This window comes from Heteronotia binoei, chromosome 4 (assembly GCF_032191835.1).
Source record: "Heteronotia binoei isolate CCM8104 ecotype False Entrance Well chromosome 4, APGP_CSIRO_Hbin_v1, whole genome shotgun sequence".
Classification (NCBI taxonomy): Eukaryota; Metazoa; Chordata; class Lepidosauria; order Squamata; family Gekkonidae; genus Heteronotia; species Heteronotia binoei.
In genome coordinates this window covers 144,636,905-144,657,443 of record NC_083226.1, presented here as the reverse complement: position 1 = coordinate 144,657,443, position 20,539 = coordinate 144,636,905, and the positions used below count along the sequence as shown (strand labels likewise).

The following is a 20,539-nucleotide window of genomic DNA, read 5'->3' as shown; positions in this document are numbered from 1 at the left end:
TTTTGCAAATAAATTAAAAATCCATTAGACTTCATGTATCATTAACTACTATGTAAATAAACGTCCAACATGTACTAGAGAAATGTGTTTGTGTATGTCAAAAAGGACTTTAACAAAATCACCAATGACTTAAAAAAAATTAAAAAGAAACTTTGTTTGCACAATAATGCAACAGTCCAATAGAGGGAGCTCCAAATACATCCAGTATTTTACAACAAACTGTTGTGGAAGAGAACAGACTACATTCCTGTGCATTCCTGCTCAGAAAAAGCCCTGTCCATAACTAACACCTCTGTGTGTTTTGTTAATTTTATTCTCAGACTACAATTTGACTTTACTTTTGTCACCAGAAAGTACTTACAAGTAATTCATTAATTCAACATAACAATAATACAAAGAATTTTTTTTTTAAACCACCTTGTAAAAGCTGCCTAGCTGCCAATCTGTTGAATGGCTGATAGCAGAGTTATTGGTGCTGAACAATAAACAGCCTGTCGGTCACTTCCAGGTTCCTGTCCTGCATCTCGACCTGTGTTATTAGTGACAGGCTGCTTCGGCGTGCCGCTGCGCCGGCCCCCTGGGCCCCACAACGATGGGACCGATGCCACAGGGACGGGCTCGAAACACTCTATAACACCTCAAAAGAACAGCAGTCTAGCTCGCTTCCCCCGAGCCCTGCCGCCATAAGCCTCAAGGGGGCTCATTTTGCGGCATCTCCCGGCGGGAGGGTGGCATCCGCACGGGACACATATCAAATGAAAGAGGGGGCGCAGGGCTATCAGAAACAGCCGGCGGAGGGAGTCGCGAGACCACCCCACTGGGGGATCCACACCCCGAAAGTGATGAAGGTGGCGCAGATAGAGCCAACAGAGCAAACAGGACAAAATAAATAGGCTGCATTATGCAGCACAGTTGAGAAAGTGCCTTATCCCATATACTGATGAAGTAAATACAGGATCTGAGAACAAAATTGCACCAGAAGACACAAACACAAAGCTCCCTTACACTGAATCAGTGCTTGGGTCCACCAAAGTCAGTATTGTCCACTCCAGTCACAAACACAAAGCTCCCTTACACTGCATCAGTGTTTGGGTCCACCAAAGTCAGTATTGTCACATAAGAGAAGCCCTGTTGGATCAGGCCAGTGGCCCATCCAGTCCAACACTCTGCGTCACATAAGAACATAAGAGAAGCCCTGTTGGATCAGGCCAGTGGCCCATCCAGTCCAACACTCTGTGTCACATAAGAACATAAGAGAAGCCCTGTTGGATCAGGCCAGTGGCCCATCCAGTCCAACACTCTTTGTCACATAAGAACATGAGAGAAGCCCTGTTGGATCAGGCCAGTGGCCCATCCAGTCCAACACTCTGCGTCACATAAGAACATAAGAGAAGCCCTGTTGGATCAGGCCAGTGGCCCATCCAGTCCAACACTCTGCGTCACATAAGAACATAAGGAGGGAGGGAGGGAAGGAAGGAAGGAAGGAAGGAAGGAAGGAAGGAAGGAAGGAAGGAAGGAAGGAAGGAAGGAAGGAGAAAGGGAGGGAGGGAAGAAGGGAAGAAAGGAAGGAAGGAAGGAAGGAAGGAAGGAAGGAAGGAAGGAAGGGAGGGAGGGAGGGAGGGAGGGAGGGAGGGAAGGAAGGAAGGAAGGAAGGAAGGAAGGAAGGAAGGAAGGAAGGAAGGAAGGAAGGAAGGAAGGAAGGAAGGAAGGAAGGAAGGAAGGAGGGAAGGAAGGAAGGAAGGAAGGGGGAGGGAGGGAGGGAAGGAAGGAAGGGGGGAGGGAGGGAGGGAGGGAAGGAAGGAAGGAAGGAAGGAGGAGGGAGGGAAGGAAGGAAGGCAAGGGAGTGAGGGAAGGAAGGAAGAAAGGAAGGGAGGGAGGAGGGAGGGAAGGAAGGAAGGGAAGGGAGTGAGGGAAGGAAGGAAGGAAGGAAGGGAGGATGGAGGGAAGGAAGGAAGGAAGGAAGGAAGGAAGGAAGGAAGGAAGGAAGGAAGGGGAGGGAGGGAGGGAAGGAAGGAAGGGGGGAGGGAGGGAGGGAAGGAAGGAAGGGGGGAGGGAGGGAGGGAAGGAAGGAAGGAAGGCAGAAAGGAAGGAAGGGAGGAGGGAGGGAAGGAAGGAAGGAAGGCAAGGGAGTGAGGGAAGGAAGGAAGAAAGGAAGGGAGGGAGGAGGGAGGGAAGGAAGGAAGGGAGTGAGGGAAGGAAGGAAGGAAGAAAGGAAGGAAGGGAGGAGGGAGGGAAGGAAGGAAGGGAAGGGAGTGAGGGAAGGAAGGAAGGAAGGAAGGGAGGGAGGGAGGGAGGAGGGAGGGAAGAAAGGAAGGCCGCCCCCCGCCCGCTTTCGGCCCCCTTACCTTATTCCAGGGCGGCGGAGTCCAGCGGCGGCGGCGGCGGGGAGTCCTCCGGCGGCGGCCTCGCGGCGAGGGAGGGAGGGAGCTGCCGGCGCTGGCCTCTGGAGGCCTCCAGGGACCAGCGCCGGCTGCTCCGCGGCTTCCCCGCGGCCTCCGCTGGTCCCTGGAGGCCCTCCAGAGACTCTGGAGGGCCTCCAGGGACCAGCGGAGGCCGCGGGGAAGCCTTCGCTGGCCGGCGCTGGTCCCCGAAGGCCTTCCAGAGGCTCTGGAAGGCCTTCCGGGACCAGCGCCGGGTGCCCCGCGGCCTCCCCGCGGCCTCCGCTGGTCCCTGGAGGCCCTCCAGAGACTCTGGAGGGCCTCCAGGGACCAGCGGAGGCCGCGGGGAAGCCTTCCGCTGGCCGGCGCTGGTCCCCGAAGGCCTTCCAGAGGCTCTGGAAGGCCTTCCGGGACCAGCGCCGGGTGCCCCGCGGCCTCCGCTGGTCCCTGGAGGCCCTCCAGAGATTCTGGAGGGCCTCCAGGGACCAGCGGGGGCCGCGGGGAAGCCTTCGCTGGCCGGCGCTGGTCCCCGAAGGCCTTCCAGAGGCTCTGGAAGGCCTTCCGGGACCAGCGCCGGGTGCCCCGCGGCCTCTCCGCGGCCTCCGCTGGTCGCTGGAGGCCCTCCAGAGTCTCTGGAGGGCTTCCAGCGACCAGCGGAGGCCACGGAGAGGCCTCCACCACTGCCGCCGGGCCCCGCGCGCGGGCGGGGAAGGCGGCCAGTGAGGGAGGGAGCGTCCCTGCGCGTGCGCAGGGGCCCTGCGCAGGCGCAGGGACGCTCCCTCCCTCCCTCACCGCCTTCCCCGCCGGCGCCCGCGGCCCACCGGCTCCGGGGCTGCCTAAACCGGGACCTTTAATGGTCCCGGTATAGGCAGCCCGGGATCCGGGATTGGGTGGCCAGAACCGGGAATGTCCCGGGAGACCGGGACGGTCTGGCCACCCTATCTGGCACTGTTACTTTGTTCAAGGTAATGCTATTTACCTGGAATACTCAGAGGCTGTGATCACACACACACACACACCAAATAATGCACTTTCCATGCACTTTCCAACGAGATTGTACTGTGTGAACTGGCAAAATCTAGCTGGAAAGTGAACTGTAAGTGGATTGAAAGTGCATTATTTAGTGTGTGTGATTGCAGCCAGAGTGTGATGGATATAAACCTACCACAAGTTAAATGACAAACACTAAGCAGAAAAAAATGACATAGTAAGGTTTGTAGATTTAAAAAGTAATGCAAATCACGTTCCACAAGACTCTCTTGTAACAGAACAGACAGTAAAAGAACAAACAATCAGACTGCAAGACAAAGAATCTAACGTTAAACCATAGAAAGTATTACAAAACAGAAAACTACCTCCAGGCTTGCTCCACTGCTAATTTTTGTGGATGAGGAAAGGGATGAGGGAAGAGACAGGGACAGTGCAGAAAGGAGAGGACTATAATACAGCAAATGCTAAATAGACATACTAATGATTATTAATTGTTAATTTTAATAATCTGTAAATTGTTTTAACTGTGATTTTATAAGTAAATTGATGTATAATGTATTTTATGTTGTGAGCCGCCCTGAGCCTGCCCCAGCGGGGAGGGTGGGGTAGAAATAAAAAGTTATTATTATATTATTATATTAAGATTTTTAGATTTTTCAGCCACCTTACTATTGTACCCTACACAGGGTGCTTGTGAGAGGGCGAGCAGAATGAAGCAGACAACGCTCCCCAATCTCAACAATTTTTCTGGGGGTACACTCCCATTATTGCTGATTAAATTATTTTGAAGCAAACAAAAAAGGAGTAATCTCCACTGAGAGGGCTCCATCACTTCACAAGCAGGGAACGGTCAAGAGATTATCAATCATGCTAACTCACTGCTGTTCAAAATAAACTGAATTTCAAACAGTGACACATGGGTTGTGTGTGTAAACACTTGTGATTATGTTAAATGTGGTCCTGTGCATGGAAAGGCTGAAATTTCATGCTGCATGAATCTCCTTTTATTCTCCACTTCCAGATGAGTCAAGCAGCAACAGTAAGATACGCCTTAGCAGATTAATGTCAAAACACAGAACTCTCCTGTGTTAGGTTTTTTTTTTATAACTAACAATTTTTAATAATTCAACACAACATAACCGAGCTCTTTGGTATATCAGCAAAATGGCAGTTATCAATTTACATCAATGTATAAATTATATAATATGAACTATAAACAAAAATTTTTTTTTACAATAACCCACACACAAAAAAAAGAAGAGCAAGAAAATAAATAAACATCTACATACATACATGTACACACCCATATATCCATATGTATATACCGTATTTTTCGGACCATAAGACGCACTTCCCCCCCCCCCCGAAAAAGTGGGGGGAAAGTGTGTGCGTCTTATGGAGCGAAGGTACCTTCCTCCGGGGGGGGGGGGCGCGATCCGTTGCCTCCGCCTCTGATCCCGACGCTTCCCCTGCGCCTGCCTGGCTCCAGCTTCTTCCAGCAAGCGCTGCGATCGCTCCACGCTGACCCCACCGCAAACCCAGCGCTTCGCGAGCGCCAGCTGCGGAGAGGGCAGCGTGCATCCTCTGTGCCTGTCTGCCTGGCTCCAGCTCTGACGCTTACAGCAAGCGCCAGGATCGCTCCCTCCGCCCTCCGATCCCAGCGCTTGCTTTAAGCATCAGAGCTGGAGCCAGGCAGACAGGCATGGAGAAAGCACGCTGTCCCCTCCACAGCTGGCACTCGTGAAGCGCTGGATTTGCGGAGGGGGCGGGTGCTTCCTCCGTGCCTGTCTGCCTGGCTTCAGCTCTGATGCTTAAAGCAAGCGCTGGGATCGGAAGGCGGAGGGAGCGATCCTGGCGCTTGGTGTAAGCGTCAGAGCTGGAGCCAGGCAGACAGGCACGGAGGAAGCACGCTGCCCTCTCTGCAGCCGGCGCTCACGAAGTGCTGGGTTTGCGGTGGGGGCAGTGTGGAGTGATCCCAGCGCTTGCTGGAAGAAGCTGGAGCCAGGCAGGCAGGCGTGGGGGAAGCGTCGGGATCGGAGGCGGAGGCAGCGGATCGCCCCTCAGGAGGAAGGTGCGTCCTATGGCCCGGAGCGCCTTATGGTCCGAAAAATACAGTACTTTAAAGATCACATGGGATAGATCACTTGTAAGGCATAAATATGTACTTAGTACAGAATGAAGTCTAGGTATTTTTTTGGTATAGATGGACTAGTTGAAGATTTCTTGTTAATATAAGAAAGGAAGAAAAACCATTTTTCAACAAAATTATCAGCTAACATTGGATTTTCATATCTTAAAATACTTGCAGATAGTTTATCCTGGATCATTAAATCCCAGACTTTATCATATCATTGATGCATAGTAGGGCATCTATCTGATTTCCAACAAAGGGCTATAATGATTTTGGCTGCTAACAAAAATACTGAGAGAAGTTCTAGTTTTAAATTAGAGCAAGGTTTTTGGTGCCAAATATTTAGCAGGACAGATTCTGGCAAAAATGGGATGTTGAAATCTGTTATTTCCCCTGTTACTTTAATCACTGATTTCCAAAAATCTTTAGTTTGTGGACAGTCCCACTAGCAATGTTTCAGAGTACCCGTACCCCATCTTTCCCAACAACTTGAAGATGGGATCAAGTTACTTCGGAACAATTTATACGGAGTAAAGCACCAACGAGACCATACCTTAAAATTTTGTATTCTAATATATGTAGATCTGGATTTAAATAAAGAACTTTTCCATAAGGATTTCCATTGCTCTTCTGAACATATTTTCCCACAGTCTTTATGCCATTGATTCTGTTGTGAAGAACCTTGGTCCCAATCTTTTCCATTGAGTACTCTATAGATACAGGAAACTGCTCCTCTAACAGAGGAGGATCCAGCCTTTAAATGAGATTCAAATGCATTTAGAGTTCTATCTACACCAGTATGCGGTATAACCTTGTGTAGAGCATCAAACAGCTGGAGATACTGCATCCAGGGCATTGTTATTTTGCATTTTGCATTTTGATTCTAATTGTAATTTTGTGCTTAGTTTGCCATTCGTTGTAATATCTACCAGCCTAAATATGTTTTTATCTCTCCAAATTTTATAATCACCTAATGCTTTCCCCAGAAGAAACCATGATTGACCAAGAAAAGACATGAACGGTGATGTTGCCGGAGTTAAAATTTCTCTGTATTGATCCCAAATTTTAAGAGTGTGTTCTAGAAATGGGTTGTCCAAAATTAACCTTGGTCTTTCAAATTTCCCAAGCCAGATATTCTCATGTAGTAAAGAATCTTTTAATGCAGCCTTTATACTAAGCCAAGAGGTATCACACTCTGGTAATACATAAAAAAGAATTTTAACTGGGATGCTAAGTAGTACTTCTCAAGGAGCGGCACTCCCAAACCTCCAAGCGCTGTCGGTTTAGAAATTAGAGACAATGCAATTCTGCGGTGCCTTGAATTCCATACAAAATCCAAAAAGGTATTTTGCCATTTTCTTAAATCTTGCTTACTTACTGGGATAGGTAGATTTTGGAATAAATAAAGAAATTTTGGAAGCAAAAAGGATTTTAAGAGATCTATCTTTTCAAAAATTGAAAAGTTGCATTTTGACCATTCTGCTATCGACTTTTTGACTGAGAGAATAGGGGAATAATTAGCCTGAAATAAATCTTTAAGGTTTACTGGGAAGTTAATCCCCAAATATCTCCAAGATTTTTCTACCCATTTATAGGTGAATTTGCTCAAAATGTTTTGTTTCAAAGTAGGAGATATCACCATAGGGTAAATTTCAGATTTCAAAAAGTTAACTGTGAAACCAGAGTATAAACTAAATAAATCAATGACTTTTTAAAATTTTTGTGAAGAATTCAAGGGGTTACTGAGATAAAATAACGTATCATCAGCAAACATGCTAACTTTGTGAGATGTACCATTCAGCAAAATGCCTATTTCTGTGTCTTCCCTCACAGTGTGAGCCAATGGTTCTAGAGACAGTGCAAATAATATCGGGGAAAACAGGCATCCCTGTTGAATTCCTCTGTTTAAAATTAAATTATCAGAACAAAATTAATTACTAGTTGTGCATTCAGTGAGTCATAAATCGTGTCTATTGAACGTACAAAATTAGGGCCAAATTGCATAGTAGTTAAGACAGACTTTAAAAAGGGAATTTCCAATTTATCGAACGCTTTTTTGGCATCTAGGGATAGTATCAAGGAGGGGATTTTAGTTGTTTTACTGTACTGTATTACATTGAGTGTTCTGCGGATGTTATCAGTTATAGATCGCCCTGGTATGAAACCAGATCGATTACTGTTAATATAATGTGCTATAATTTTATTAAGCCTTTCCGCAAGAATTGTAGAAAAAAATTTAAAATTGATATAGGGCGGTAAGAAGGATTCAATTTATCCTTCCCTGCCTTATGTAAAACAATGACCCTAGCCTCTTTCCAAGAGTTAGGTAATTTACCAGAAGACATTATAGTGTTACAGGTGTTTAGAAGATGTTCCAAAATCTGGTCTTTAAAATGCTTGTAAAATTCTATTGGGAAGCCAGCTCTTCCCACAGCTTTATTATTTTTAATTTTTGTTAAAGCTGCATTCAGTTCTATCGAATTAATTGGCCTGTCTAAAAATGAAGCATGGTCCTGAGATAGGACTTTATTGAACTTAATAGAATTCAAATATTCGACTGCTGCTTTAGGATTGGGGTTAGATGTGGCATACAGGTTTTTATAGAAATGAAGAAAAGAATTATATCCTTTGAGTTGGATACAATCTAATCAGAAGGTTTTTTTAATAGCATAGATCAAAGAGTTTGATTTCTGATGTGCGATCTAGTAATGTATTTTTGTCTTAAGTATAATAATTCTTTTTGAATAGCAGAAGTTTCAACTAATTCTAATTTTTTCCTTTCCAAATTTAATTTTTGAGCGTCTTCTTGCCTCCATATTTCATGTGTCTTTTTTCTAATAAAGCTATTTTTGACAGCAAATCAAGAATATTTTGTTGTCTTTCTTTTTTACATTTAGAAGCAATAGAAATCAGTTTACCCCTTAGAACTGATTTAAAAGCATCCCAGACACATTCCTGAGAAACTCCACAGTTCGCATTAAATGAAAAGTATTCTTTAATTTGTTGTTCAGTTTCTTCAGAATTGCTGAGTTGGTTAATAATAATTTGTTTAGAGCCCATCTAGGCCCTTTATCGTCTGAGTCTTGTGAGGTTACATCACATGAGACCCAAGCATGGTCAGAAATGTTTCGCAACCCAATGGAGGTATTAGAAAAGTTATTCATGTAAGATTTTGAAACAAAAATAAAATCAATCCTTGAATAAGTCTCGTGTACCAGAGAAAAAAAAGTATATTCCCTGGCACCGGGATTTAGCGTACGCCACACATCTACCAAATTGTACTTATCCATAGTACTTTGCAAAACAGATGTGTGTAATAGAGACCGGGCAGGTTTCCCTTGCTTGTATGTTTTATCATAAAGTGGGTCTGAAATTAAATTAAAATCTCCCCCAATTATTACTTCCCCCTTTTTGAAAGCGTTTAGCTCTTCTAGCATATCCTTAATAAAGTCTGTCTATGCCGAATTAGGTGCGTAAATTGATGCTAGGGTGATTGGAGAACCATTTAGCTCACCTTGCACAAATAGATATCTTCCGAAGGGATCTATTTTTATTAGCCGACTTTGAAATAGAGTGTTCTTCAAAATTAAAATCGCAACCCCTCTTGACTTAGACGTGCCCTTAGCTTGGAATGATTGAGAGAACCATGCGATTTCAAGAATTGTGTAAGTTTGGTTTTTTGGTGGGTTTCCTGTAAAAATACAATGTTAGCTCGTTCCTTATAAAGCAAATTAATAATACGTCTACGTTTGATTTGGTTGTTAAGGCCTTTACAGTTCCATGTGATAATTTTGTACTGCTGAGACATTGTTATATCCTTCTTCAATCAGCACTTTAAACCAGAATAAACTAAAGCAAACTATATTAAATTGAGAAAATCACTGCCAAACCAAGGCAGTAGTAAGATAAAAGTTATGTGGTTGATCTATTGAATAGAAAATAAATAAGACAATACTGAAAATTAAGAACACTTAACACTAACGCCCCACCAGAAGCTAAGGTTCCAACCTCTTTCCACCTTACCACTTATAGGGAGTTACCAACACTCTCCCTACCCTGAAACCTTCCTATCAAACAAGGGAAGCCTATCACACTACAGTAAATCAGGTCACACTAAAATAAACTCTCTTACCTTCCCTCTCTGGGATTTTAAAGCAGACTCCCATATATTCAATTTTATATGTTAAAGCTTCTAGACTTCATATTACAAAAACAGACTCATCCTATAAGACACAGTCTCAAACATACAATAAGGTTGCAATTATTAGTTCATATCCTGAATTTTTATACTCTTATCAATAGAATATTGCTTAACATAACCACTTAATTTTGACATATTAGTACATCTTAAACATTTACTACTTCTATTACTTAAAACAATAACTCACCCCAACTATCCTCCTTGTAACTATATTATTTCAAAAAAAATATTTTTTTTATAACCTTCAGGATTATAGTAGAGGGTAGGAGCACTTTTTCCTCTAGCCCTCCCATCCTTCTTATAACTAAACCATCTTCATTTAGCATGAGTTATCATTAAAACATTTTTCAGAAATTGTAAATGAGATTTCATCAACCAAGAATAAATTCCTTAATACAAACATTTTTCAAATTCATTAACTATATATCCCCTGAATACTAAACTAATTTTCAATACTAAATATTCAACCTTACACATGTGCAATGTTTGCTTGCACAGATTTTTAATTTCATAACCTATTATTAAGAACTTTATGTATTACTAACTACCCTCTTTAACTTTGTTGTATTTGAAATTTTTGTATCCCTTCCCCCCCACCCCCCTTTCAGTTACTAAACAAATTTAATTTAACTATTAATTAATTATATGAAAACCATCATGTCTTCTGATTTACCTTTCATCTATCAACATTAATCAAAAAACATTCCATTCATCATCTATAAATTTCATATATCAATAACTATTTTAAAGTGATAAACTATAGTAACAAAAGTTCATTATTCACAACTCTTAATCATATTATTTTAACCAGATCTAATTCATAATAATAGTATTAATAGGATTAAAATAACTATATATAACCTAAGTTGCAATAAGTCATCAGAAACCTTTTGTAACTCTGTTCATATTAAATTCATTTAACCTAATCAAAGAAAAGTTGACATTTTAGTGAAGTCTGTGTTTTACAGTTTCTCTTTAAGCACTCTGCATTATCATCAAGTATTTGCTATCTTGTAGTTTCTATTGGTCATTAGTTTAGATTGCTGCAGGAGATAGTTGGTCCTCTGATACAGGCAAAAAGACAAGCAAATCTTCTTCTTCCCTTCTCGGCAGTTTCATGTTGAGGTTGTCCAGAAGCAATTTCCCCATCTCAATGTCTGATGCCTTAAACAATGTGCCTCCTTTATAGACCAGTATGTCGGAGACTGGGCTCCACCTAAACCTTATGTTTTCGTTGAAGAGCTTAGTGGCAAAATTTTTTAGTTTTTTTCTTTTCTCCAGCGCCTCAGCCAGCAAATCCAGCAGCACTAGCACTTTTTGCCCATCAAAACTCAGTGCACTTTGTCTTCTAGCCCCCTGAAGGATCTTGTCTTAGGATATGTGAATTGAGCTAGTATATCCCTTGGTCTTCCGTTTCACGCCATCACTAACGGCCCCAAACACATTGCCTTAGCAATGGCAGGGGCTGCACTGTTTTCTTGTGCAAACACCTTGGCTAACCATTTAGATAGAGAAGGCCTGCATGGTTAACAAAGTAATGGAAGCTGTAAAAGGTAAGAAGGACTCCTTTAAGCGGTGGAAAGCTAGTCCAAGTGAAATTAATAAAAAGGAACACAGGCAATGGCAAATCAAATGCAAGACTGTGATCAGGCAGGCAAAAAGGGACTATGAGGAGCATATTGCAAAAAAACATAAAGACCAACAATAAAAATTTCTTCAAATATATTAGAAGCAGGAAACCAGCCAGGGAGGCAGTGGGGCCCTTGGATGACCAAGGGGTCAAAAGATTACTGAAGGAGTATAGGGAAATGGCTGGGAAGCTAAATGAATTTTTTGCCTCCGTCTTCAATGTGGAAGATGAGAAGTGTTTGCCTGCTCCGGAATCACTTCTATTGGAAGAGGTGTTGAAAGACCTGAGCCAGATTGAGGTGACAGGAGAGGAGGTCCTACAACTGATGGACGAATTAAAAACTAATAAATCACTAGGTCCGGATGGCATACATCCAAGAATTCTGAAAGAACTCAAAGTTGAACTTGTGGATCTTTTGACAAAAATATGTAATCTTTCATTGAAATCTGCCTCCGTTCCTGAGGACTGGAAGGTAGCAAATGTCACCCCCATCTTTAAAAAGGGTTCCAGAAGAGATCTGGGAAATTACAGGCCAGTCAGTCTGACTTCAATACTGGGAAGGTTGGTAGAAACCATTATCAAGGACAGAATGAGTAGGCACACTGATGAACACGAGTTATTGAGGAAGACTCAGCATGGGTTCTGTAAGGGAAGATCTTGCCTCACTAACCTGTTACATTTCTTTGAGGGGGTGAACAAACGTGGACAAAGGAGACCCGATAGATATTGTTTACCTTGACTTCCAGAAAGCTTTTGATAAAGTTCCTCATCAAAGGCTCCTTAGTAAGCTCGAGAGTAATGGAGTAAAAGGACAGGTCCTCTTGTGGATCAAAAACTGGCTGAGTAATAGGAAGCAGAGAGTGAGTATAAATGGGCAGTCTTCGCAGTGGAGGACAGTAAGCAGTGGAGTGCCACAGGGCTCAGTACTGGGTCCCATGCTCTTTAACTTGTTCATAAATGATTTGGAGTTGAGAGTAAGCAGTGAAGTGGCCAAGTTTGCGGATGACACTACATTGTTCAGGGTGGAAAGAACCAGAGAGGATTGTGAGGAACTCTAAAGGGATCTGTTGAGGCTGGGTGAGTGGGCTTCAACATGGCAGATGTGGTTCAATGTGGCCAAGTGCAAAGTAATGCACATTGGGGCCAAGAATCCCAGCTGCAAACACAAGTTGATGAGGTGTGAACTGGCAAAGACTGACCAAGAGAGAGATCTTGGGGTCGTGGTAGATAACTCACTGAAAATGTCAAGACAGTGTGCAATTGCAATAAAAAAAGGCCAATGCCATGCTGGGTATTATTAGGAAGGGAATTGAAAACAAATCGGCTAATATCATAATGCCCCTGTATAAATCGATGGTGCAGTCTCATTTGGAATACTGTGTGCAATTCTGGTCACCGCACCTCAAAAAGGATATTATAGCATTGGAAAAAGTGCAGAAAAGGGCAACTAGAATGATTACAGGCTTGGAACACTTTCCCTGTGACGAAAGGTTAAAACGCTTGGGGCTCTTTAGCTAGGAGAAACGTCGACTGCGGGGTGACATGAAAGAGGTTTACAAGATAGAGAAGGTAGAGAAAGAAGTACTTTTCTCCCTTTCTCACAATAAAAGAACTCGTGGGCATTCAATGAAATTGCTGAGCAGTCGGGTTAGAATGGATAAAAGGAGGTACTTCTTCACCCAAAGAATGATTAACATGTGGAATTCCCTGCCACAGGAGGTGGTGGCGGCTACAAGCATAGCCAGCTTCAAGAGGGGGTTTGATAAAAATATGGAGCACAGGTCCATCAGTGGCTATTAGCCACAGTGTGTGTGTGTATGTATGTATATATATATATATGTATGTGTGTGTGTGTGTGTGTGTGTGTGTGTATATATATATATATATATATAAATTTTTGGCCACTGTGTGATACAGAGTGTTGAACTGGATGGGCCATTGGCCTCATCCAACATGGCTTCTCTTATGTTCTTATGATAGGAATGTAGCTGTGTCCATATTTTCCTCCGCTCCTTCTTTGATCCCTCGAAATTTTAAGTTTAGAGCCCTCCAACAATTTTCCAGAGCTATCACCCTGGTGTTAAGTAGGGACTCTTTAGCCTTTAGCTGTTTTAATTCTGATTGTAAAACCAGCGAAACTTCAGTGGTGCGTTCCGCCATTTTAGCAGTTATTTTTAAGTCATTTGCAACTTCTTCCACCCTCTTATTAACTGGCGCTAGTAAGCTCTCTACAGTTTCTTTGAAGTAGACATGGATATCCTCCCTCAGCTGTATTAGGTATTTTCTACAAATTGGGGCATCATCAGTATTGGGTTGATCTTTACTGGGAGAGTTCTGCCCGCACGCCATGTTAGGGCCTGCCAAAGGAGAGCAGTTTTCCTGCATCGGGGAAGAGTTTGGAGAAAAGAAGACTTACCGATCGTGAGGCTTCTGCAGCAGCTTTCGCTTTGATTTTTGCTGTATCTTTTGCCTTCACTTTCGTTTTTAAAGATTTTCCCATCTGGGACCATATTCTGAATCTGCGACTTGGCTGTAGCACCCAGATTTAGCCAGGAAGGTTGAGGAAGTTTACTAAGACGCGTCCACCATTACTCAGCGATGCCCCGCCCCCCTCCTGTGTTAGTTTTTACTAACTCTTTCAAGACTAATGCTGTCTGAGAAAAAAAAATTGAGCAGCCTGGCCTGCCCCAGACATCGTGTGTTTCATTCCCAGCTAGGTCTGTGGTCTTGGCTCCCTCTTTGTCCCATTAAGGAGTCCCAGATTCATATTCTGAGCCAACGACCAACCTTTGTAACCATCATCAAGCATGGATTGCTGAAGCTCTCTTTGCACAGGCTTGTTCTGAAGAAGTAATTACAGGAAGGTGTTGCAAAAGATTCGGCAAGTTTTGGAAAGTACTTGTGTTTTATTTAATAATCAGAGTTAATGGTCAAATCTGCCACCAATGTCAGAAAAGGAGGAGGGAGTTCTCTCTTGCAAGGCCCTTAACTGCCCATCAAAGTCTGCTGTTTATGGAAAGAACTGTATGACAGGGACATTGTCTCACACACTGTTTTGCATTCCACTCCCAGACAAGAGATGGGAGTGGATGCTTCTGGAAAGACTCTGCACTTTGCCCTGTTACCAACCTGATGCTAAAAAAATGCTGACTTGGGTGTAGACTGATAAAGTCTCCTGGTTTTCTTCTAGAGTGAAAGCTCAGTCCTGCCCCAGGACTGAAACCAATTCTGTGCAAACATGTTTCTAAGCCATCTTGAAAATCTATAAGGAACAAAAGATGTGATGAAAATAAACAGGGCAAATTACATCTGGCAACCTTTGCTGCCTGCCAATGTCAATAACATTATTACTTTTAACATATTTATATATTTTGGAAAGTCATTTAAAATAAGAAAGTGTTTTGGCTCCTGCTGAGAAGAAAAAAGTCTGAAATGTGTCAGACACAAACACACATGTATATACATGCATATATGTGTGTGTGTGTATATATATATATATATATATACATATACACTTACATAAATATATACACACACACACATACATACATACATATATATAGCTGACACATTTCAGGCTTTTGTTTTCTCAACAGGAGCCAAAACACTTTATTTTAAATGACTTCCCAGGTTTTTTACCATAAAGGCATTCAAAGTGGCTTACAAACAAGTCTGAACTAACAACCTATTTGTCTGTGAGAGAGTTTCATCAGATGCCCAGTATTCCCAGCACCACATCGATATATCATATCATATCATCTATATATCTGTTTCTCAAGGTGGTCCCTGTCCCTGGATTTGAGCTACACTGATACTAAACAGATTTTCCTGCACACTCAAGGAGACCCCCACCCCACCCCCAGGCTTGCAGTAAAATCTGACATCTTTTTAAAAAAAAATACATTGAGGGATTTAAATAAAGCTGCTAGACAGCTCCCTTACTTTGTATCTGGCGACAGCAGATGCCAGGAGATGCTCCAGGCCTGGTGGCAGCAGATACCAAAATATGCTCTGGGCTTGAAGCACCTCCCAGACACTGCAGCCATTGCAACCAGGCTCTAAGGTGAGACCTCAAGCTGTGCCAGGCTTAGTGATTGGAGTGAAATAGGATTCCTTGCCTTGAGTCTCATAGTCCACCCCCACCCCCCCGTTAGTGAAATTGGCCAAATCTAAGGTTAGTTAAATTCAGAGAAGGGAACCATGAAGAGCCAAGAAGGATCTTTCAACAAACCTGAACAGCTCACTAGGTTTGCTGAAAAATCTGATATCTTAAAAAAAAGTGGCAATTATAAAACAAAAAATGGTAAAAGGAGTGCTTGTATCTTTAAAAACAAATGTCCCTCCATGACCATTGCTCGGCAACCACAATAGGCATGATTCACCCAGGTCTGGCTACTTGCTACTGTTCAACAGCAGACACCTCATGAAAATCAGTGCAGGGTAGTGCTTAGAGCTTCAAATTGGGTCTTCATATCCCCATTCTGCTGTGGAAACTCAATGATGACCTTGGGCCAGTTATACATTCTCAGCGTCATGGGGTTGTAAGGAGAAAATGGAGGAGATGAGAATGATATAAGATGCATTGGAACTCCCCACTGTGAAGAAAAGCAGGATAGAAATGAAGCAAATAAACAAGATGGGGGCAGGTAAAAGGTAGATTGGAGAGTGAGAGAGAAGGCAGGAAAGAAACAGAGAAAGGTGAGAATACGGCTGTTGCTAGAATGAGGAAAAGAAGGCATAGTGTAGGGAGGGAATGCAGGGCAAAGTGACGTGCCCCCCACAAGTCCTTACAAGTTCCCCCCCAATGCAATGCACCCAGCTCAGCCATCATCATGCAACCGGGTCACAGTTTTCCTAGGATGAGGCTGCTAGGGGAAGGGAAGGAAGGAAAGCTGAAGACTGGGGGGCAAATAAAGGTAGGTTGGCAGGTGGGTGGAAAGGAGAGAAGGAAGAAGGAAAAGGAGAGAGGCTATGAGGGTTTTGAGAAAAGGAAAAAAGGATGTAGTAAGGAGGGGAAAATGCAATGCACCCTGCAAGTCCTTGAGGGTCCTGCACTTCTTGAATTCTAATAGCCTGAAGATACTTGAATTCAGAGACTAGAGCAGGAAATGGACAAGACAGATATTTTGACAAACCTGAAAAATGCCCCAGGATTGAAGAAAAATCTGAAATCTCTCTCTCTGTATGTTTGTGTATATACAGTTTAAAAAGTCCTTGCAGATCCTGCACTCACACACACACACCCTTCCCACGCTTCTTCCAGATCCTTTAAAGATCCTTTAACTGGAGAAGATGCCAGGACTGAAACTAGATCATTGATGTGCTCCACCACGGAGCAACAGCCTCCAGTTAAATGAGGGCTTGATAGAGCAGCCTTCTTTCCCTGCCAGTTGGTAACTTTCACACTTTATACAAGTCTGGGCTGGCCTCAAGTAATTAAAGCTTAAGCTAAATCCTGTAGCCTGGACTTATAACGAAACACTGAAAGAACAAAACCCTTGGAGGAGAATAACTTTACCCCTTATAGTGCAATAAATAAGGTTAAGGTACAAGAAATATTGAAGTGGTGCACCCTCACAAGGAGAAAAATAAAACTCAGAAGAGACATTATTTGTTAACTTCATCTACTACATCTTTGTTTTCTTTAGTCTGCATCAAAAGGTTACAAACCCTGAGGACTCAACAAGCCATTCTATGCTCTCTCTTCAGGCATGCACAAGGTTCTGTCTTCTCTTAAATTAATATAGAACTGAAACACGTATCTAGTAGGGGTGTGCATTCGGTTCGGCCGAACCGAATCACCACTGATTCGGCTGTATATGGAATCGCCTGCAGCCGATTCCAATTGGGGCCCCTTATGCGGGAACTGAGTACGGCTCCCCGTATACTTCTGTATATATATATTCCGAAGTATACGGAATTCAATGCAAAAGGTGGGAAAGGGGCTTCTGCAGCCTCAGGGGAGCTGCTTGCCTCCTTTCCCGCCTTTAGTAGCCTTTTCCCGCCTCTCCCATAGCCTCCCTGGGATCAGGGAGGGAGGGAGAGAGAAGAGGAGCCCCAGCAGCCAATCCAAAGCATGCATTTGCAAAATGCATTGCAAATGCATGCTTTGAAGGGCTTTTGTGTAGCTGATCCTCCAGCCATCAGCAACAATGTTGTTCTTTTGTCTGGCCAATCACAGAGCAGTGCTGCTGTGTTGGTGTGTGTTTGTGTTAGAGATTGTGCTCTGCTGCTGGCTGGCCCTTGGCCTCAGCTGCTGCTGCTCTCTCTCTCAGCCTTACCACACTTCCCTGGAGTAGAGAAGACAAGATAAGACAGTCTTGGCGTTCTTGTTTTTATTTTAGTGGTAAAAGGACTTTTTAAGACTCAGAGTCCCTTTACTTCTCCAGATTTGGGTGGTGGTGGTGGGTAGCTTATTTGGGGTTAGGGGGTTAGGGGTTTCTGCTTGGGGAGGGTTTTTTTTGCCAATTTGCCCATATCTTACTTTAGTGAGAGGACTTTTAAAAGTGCAGTGTCCTTTTACTTTTCCTGATTTGGGTGGCTTGGATTTCTTGGGGTTAGGGTGAAGGGGTTTTTTTTGGGGGAGGGGTTGGTAAAGTTCCTATATTGTTAAAAGTTATGTTTTTTACTGTTTTAAAAGAATTCTGTGTTTGATTTGTTGCTGCTGCTGTTCCTTTTCTCTACTGGTTCTGGTTCTTTGGGGGGGCTGCTGTTTGGCCTAATTTTCATTGTTTAAAAGGCCACTTTTTAACAGTTGAGTTTCTTGGCCTTCTCCTGTTGCCCCTTTTCCTGGCTCTGGTTTGGGGGGGGGGGAAGCTGGCACCTGGGTGAGAGACCCAGAACCAGCAGGCTTGTTGTGCTTGGCCAGCTCTCCCCGTGTTGTTTGGGGCAGGGCTGGAGAGCTGGCATCTGGGTTTGCTGCAGCCAGGTCTGCAGAGCAGACCTTGAGCAGATTGTGTTTTGTGTGGCAGTGACGTTGGCAACTGGGTTTATATTGCTTCCAGGCCTGCAGGGTTCATAGAGTAGATAGAGGGATGTAGTGCATTTGGGTCCTATAGAGATTATCTGGTGTGAAGTTAGGTTTGGCTTTGGTGCCCCAGGAATTGGACCCCCTGGTCCAATTTTTTTTTGGCCTTGTGGTTTTTGTGTGGGACAGTGCCCTGAAGCTGCACAGCAGTTTGGGGGGCTCTCCTCAAAACCTCCTGCTCCCCAGAGCCACTTTTCCCATGACAATTACAGTGAGGAAGTGGCTCTAATTGGTTTTTTCTCACCATTGGGAGCAGTGTTCCTTTTGGGGTCCCCATAGATGGGTGCAGTCTTTTTGGGCCAGGGGGGTTGCATGCTGGGGAGTCCCCTGAAGCCGCCCTGCAGTTTTGATGCCTCTCCCTCAAACTCCCCTCTGGCCAGAGCCAATTTCCCCACAGCAATTATAGTGGAGGAAGTGGCTAATTGGGCTTTCCCCATCATTGTTGGCAATGGGCCTTTTGGGGAGCCCAAAGACAGGGACCCCCTGGCCCAATCTTTTTGGGACTTGGGGGTTTTGTAGGGGAGAGTCCCCTGCGGGTTCCCTGCAGTTTTTGGGGCTCTCGCTCAAACCCCCTGCCCCCCAGTAGCCTCTAATTATGCCCTACATTGCCATTGATTTCAATGGCCCATAGGGTATAATGGTGGAATAGGGGCACCCTCTTTGGGTGCCCCTGGAATGGGACCCCCTGGCCCAATCTTTTTGGGACTTGGGGGGTTTGTAGGGGAGAGTCCCCTGCAAATTTGGGGGCTCTCCCTCAAACCCCCTCCCCTCCAGGAGGCTTCAAATATACCCTATTTGCCATTGATTTCAATGGCCCATAGGGTATATAATGGGGCCGTATATTTGGAAATAGCCGCGCATCTACCGTATATGCGGCTATTCCGACTACGGAATTCAGAAATATACGGGATTCCAATTTTCCCCCCCCCCCCCCGTATACTTCCGAATCCGTGTAATTCCGAATTATTATTTTTTTTTTTGCACATCCCTAGTATCTAGTGCCTTTACTCTGAAGCCTTCTGCAAGTATGACTAAGACAAAAAGCAGTTTGGAACAGAGGAACTGTGGAATTAAAAGGTGAAATTGGCTCATCAAAGGTTGAAATTAATAAAGATCATTAATAGTGCTGTCCCCTAACTTACCATTAAGATAATTATTAATATACATTAAGCAGATTCAATGAAGACATAACATAGAATATTTCATGGCACTGGGTTGGTTCCAAAGGTCCCAGTCTGATAGCACTGGAACTTTTCTCCCTTCAGAGATGCACTCTACCAGAGAAAGGCTCAGTTTGACTAGTAGACCATTAGATCCCATCCATACAATTAACAGTAACAATACCTTTGAGTTACATTTCCATTTATCAGAATATGTTTACATCTATAGCAGTTACAGGAACACAGCAACAGTACTTTAGGAAATCTAATATAGCTAGCAGACCAGAACAAAGGCTTTTTTTATTGTGGCTCCAACCCGGTGATATACTCTGTCTGAAGAAACTTGTACCCTGCAGGACCTAAGTTCTTCAAGGCTTCTGTGAGGCAAACTTACTGGGTCTACTATCAGCTTCTCCAAATGTCATGCCGAAGTGTCAATGTGTTAAATTGTTTCCTCGAGTATGTGTATTTTTTATTTATGCTTTGTATTTATGTTGTCAACTGCACTGAGCCCTAATTGCCAGGGAAGGGACGGGATAAAAATAAAAATGTTTATATTTCAACCCAAACAACACCACTAGTCAGTTATTTACCGGTATAAATGATAGTTGTCTTCAAAATCCTCTTTGCCCCATCTTCCTTTGATATCTTCAATAACATGATTCTTCAGGAACTTTTTAAGGAGTTGAACAGTTTGTGCACGAGTTACTTCTGGGCTGAAATTCTGGTTGTGCCTCAACAGTCTGTGCAGCCAGTCTACTGCCTCTGATGCTGTGAAGCAACGCTCGTAGCTTTTGAAATGACAACGATGTTTCCGTAATGGCATGCCACTCCGAAAGAGTTCAATAGTATCATTCCACTGGAAGAAGAAAGCAAGATAATCACAAAAGCTTAGAAAGTGACTCTCCTTAGATTACAATTTCAAATGCAACAAATATTTAACAGTTTTAAACATAGAGGCACTGCAAGCAATTGGAATGATGCCAACTTGATCATCACCAGTGTTCCCCCTAAGTTGTTAG

General features: G+C 43.6%; 1 protein-coding gene across 1 annotated transcript in view; it reads right to left on the bottom strand.

Annotated features, from left to right (window-relative positions):
• DEPDC1B (DEP domain containing 1B) overlaps positions 1-20,539 on the bottom strand; it is a 65,701-nt gene that overhangs the window by 27,225 nt on the left and 17,937 nt on the right. The window contains exon 2 of the mRNA XM_060235951.1: positions 20,111-20,376. Within this exon, the coding sequence (XP_060091934.1) occupies positions 20,111-20,376 (266 nt within the window). The remainder of the gene's footprint in view (positions 1-20,110; positions 20,377-20,539) is intronic.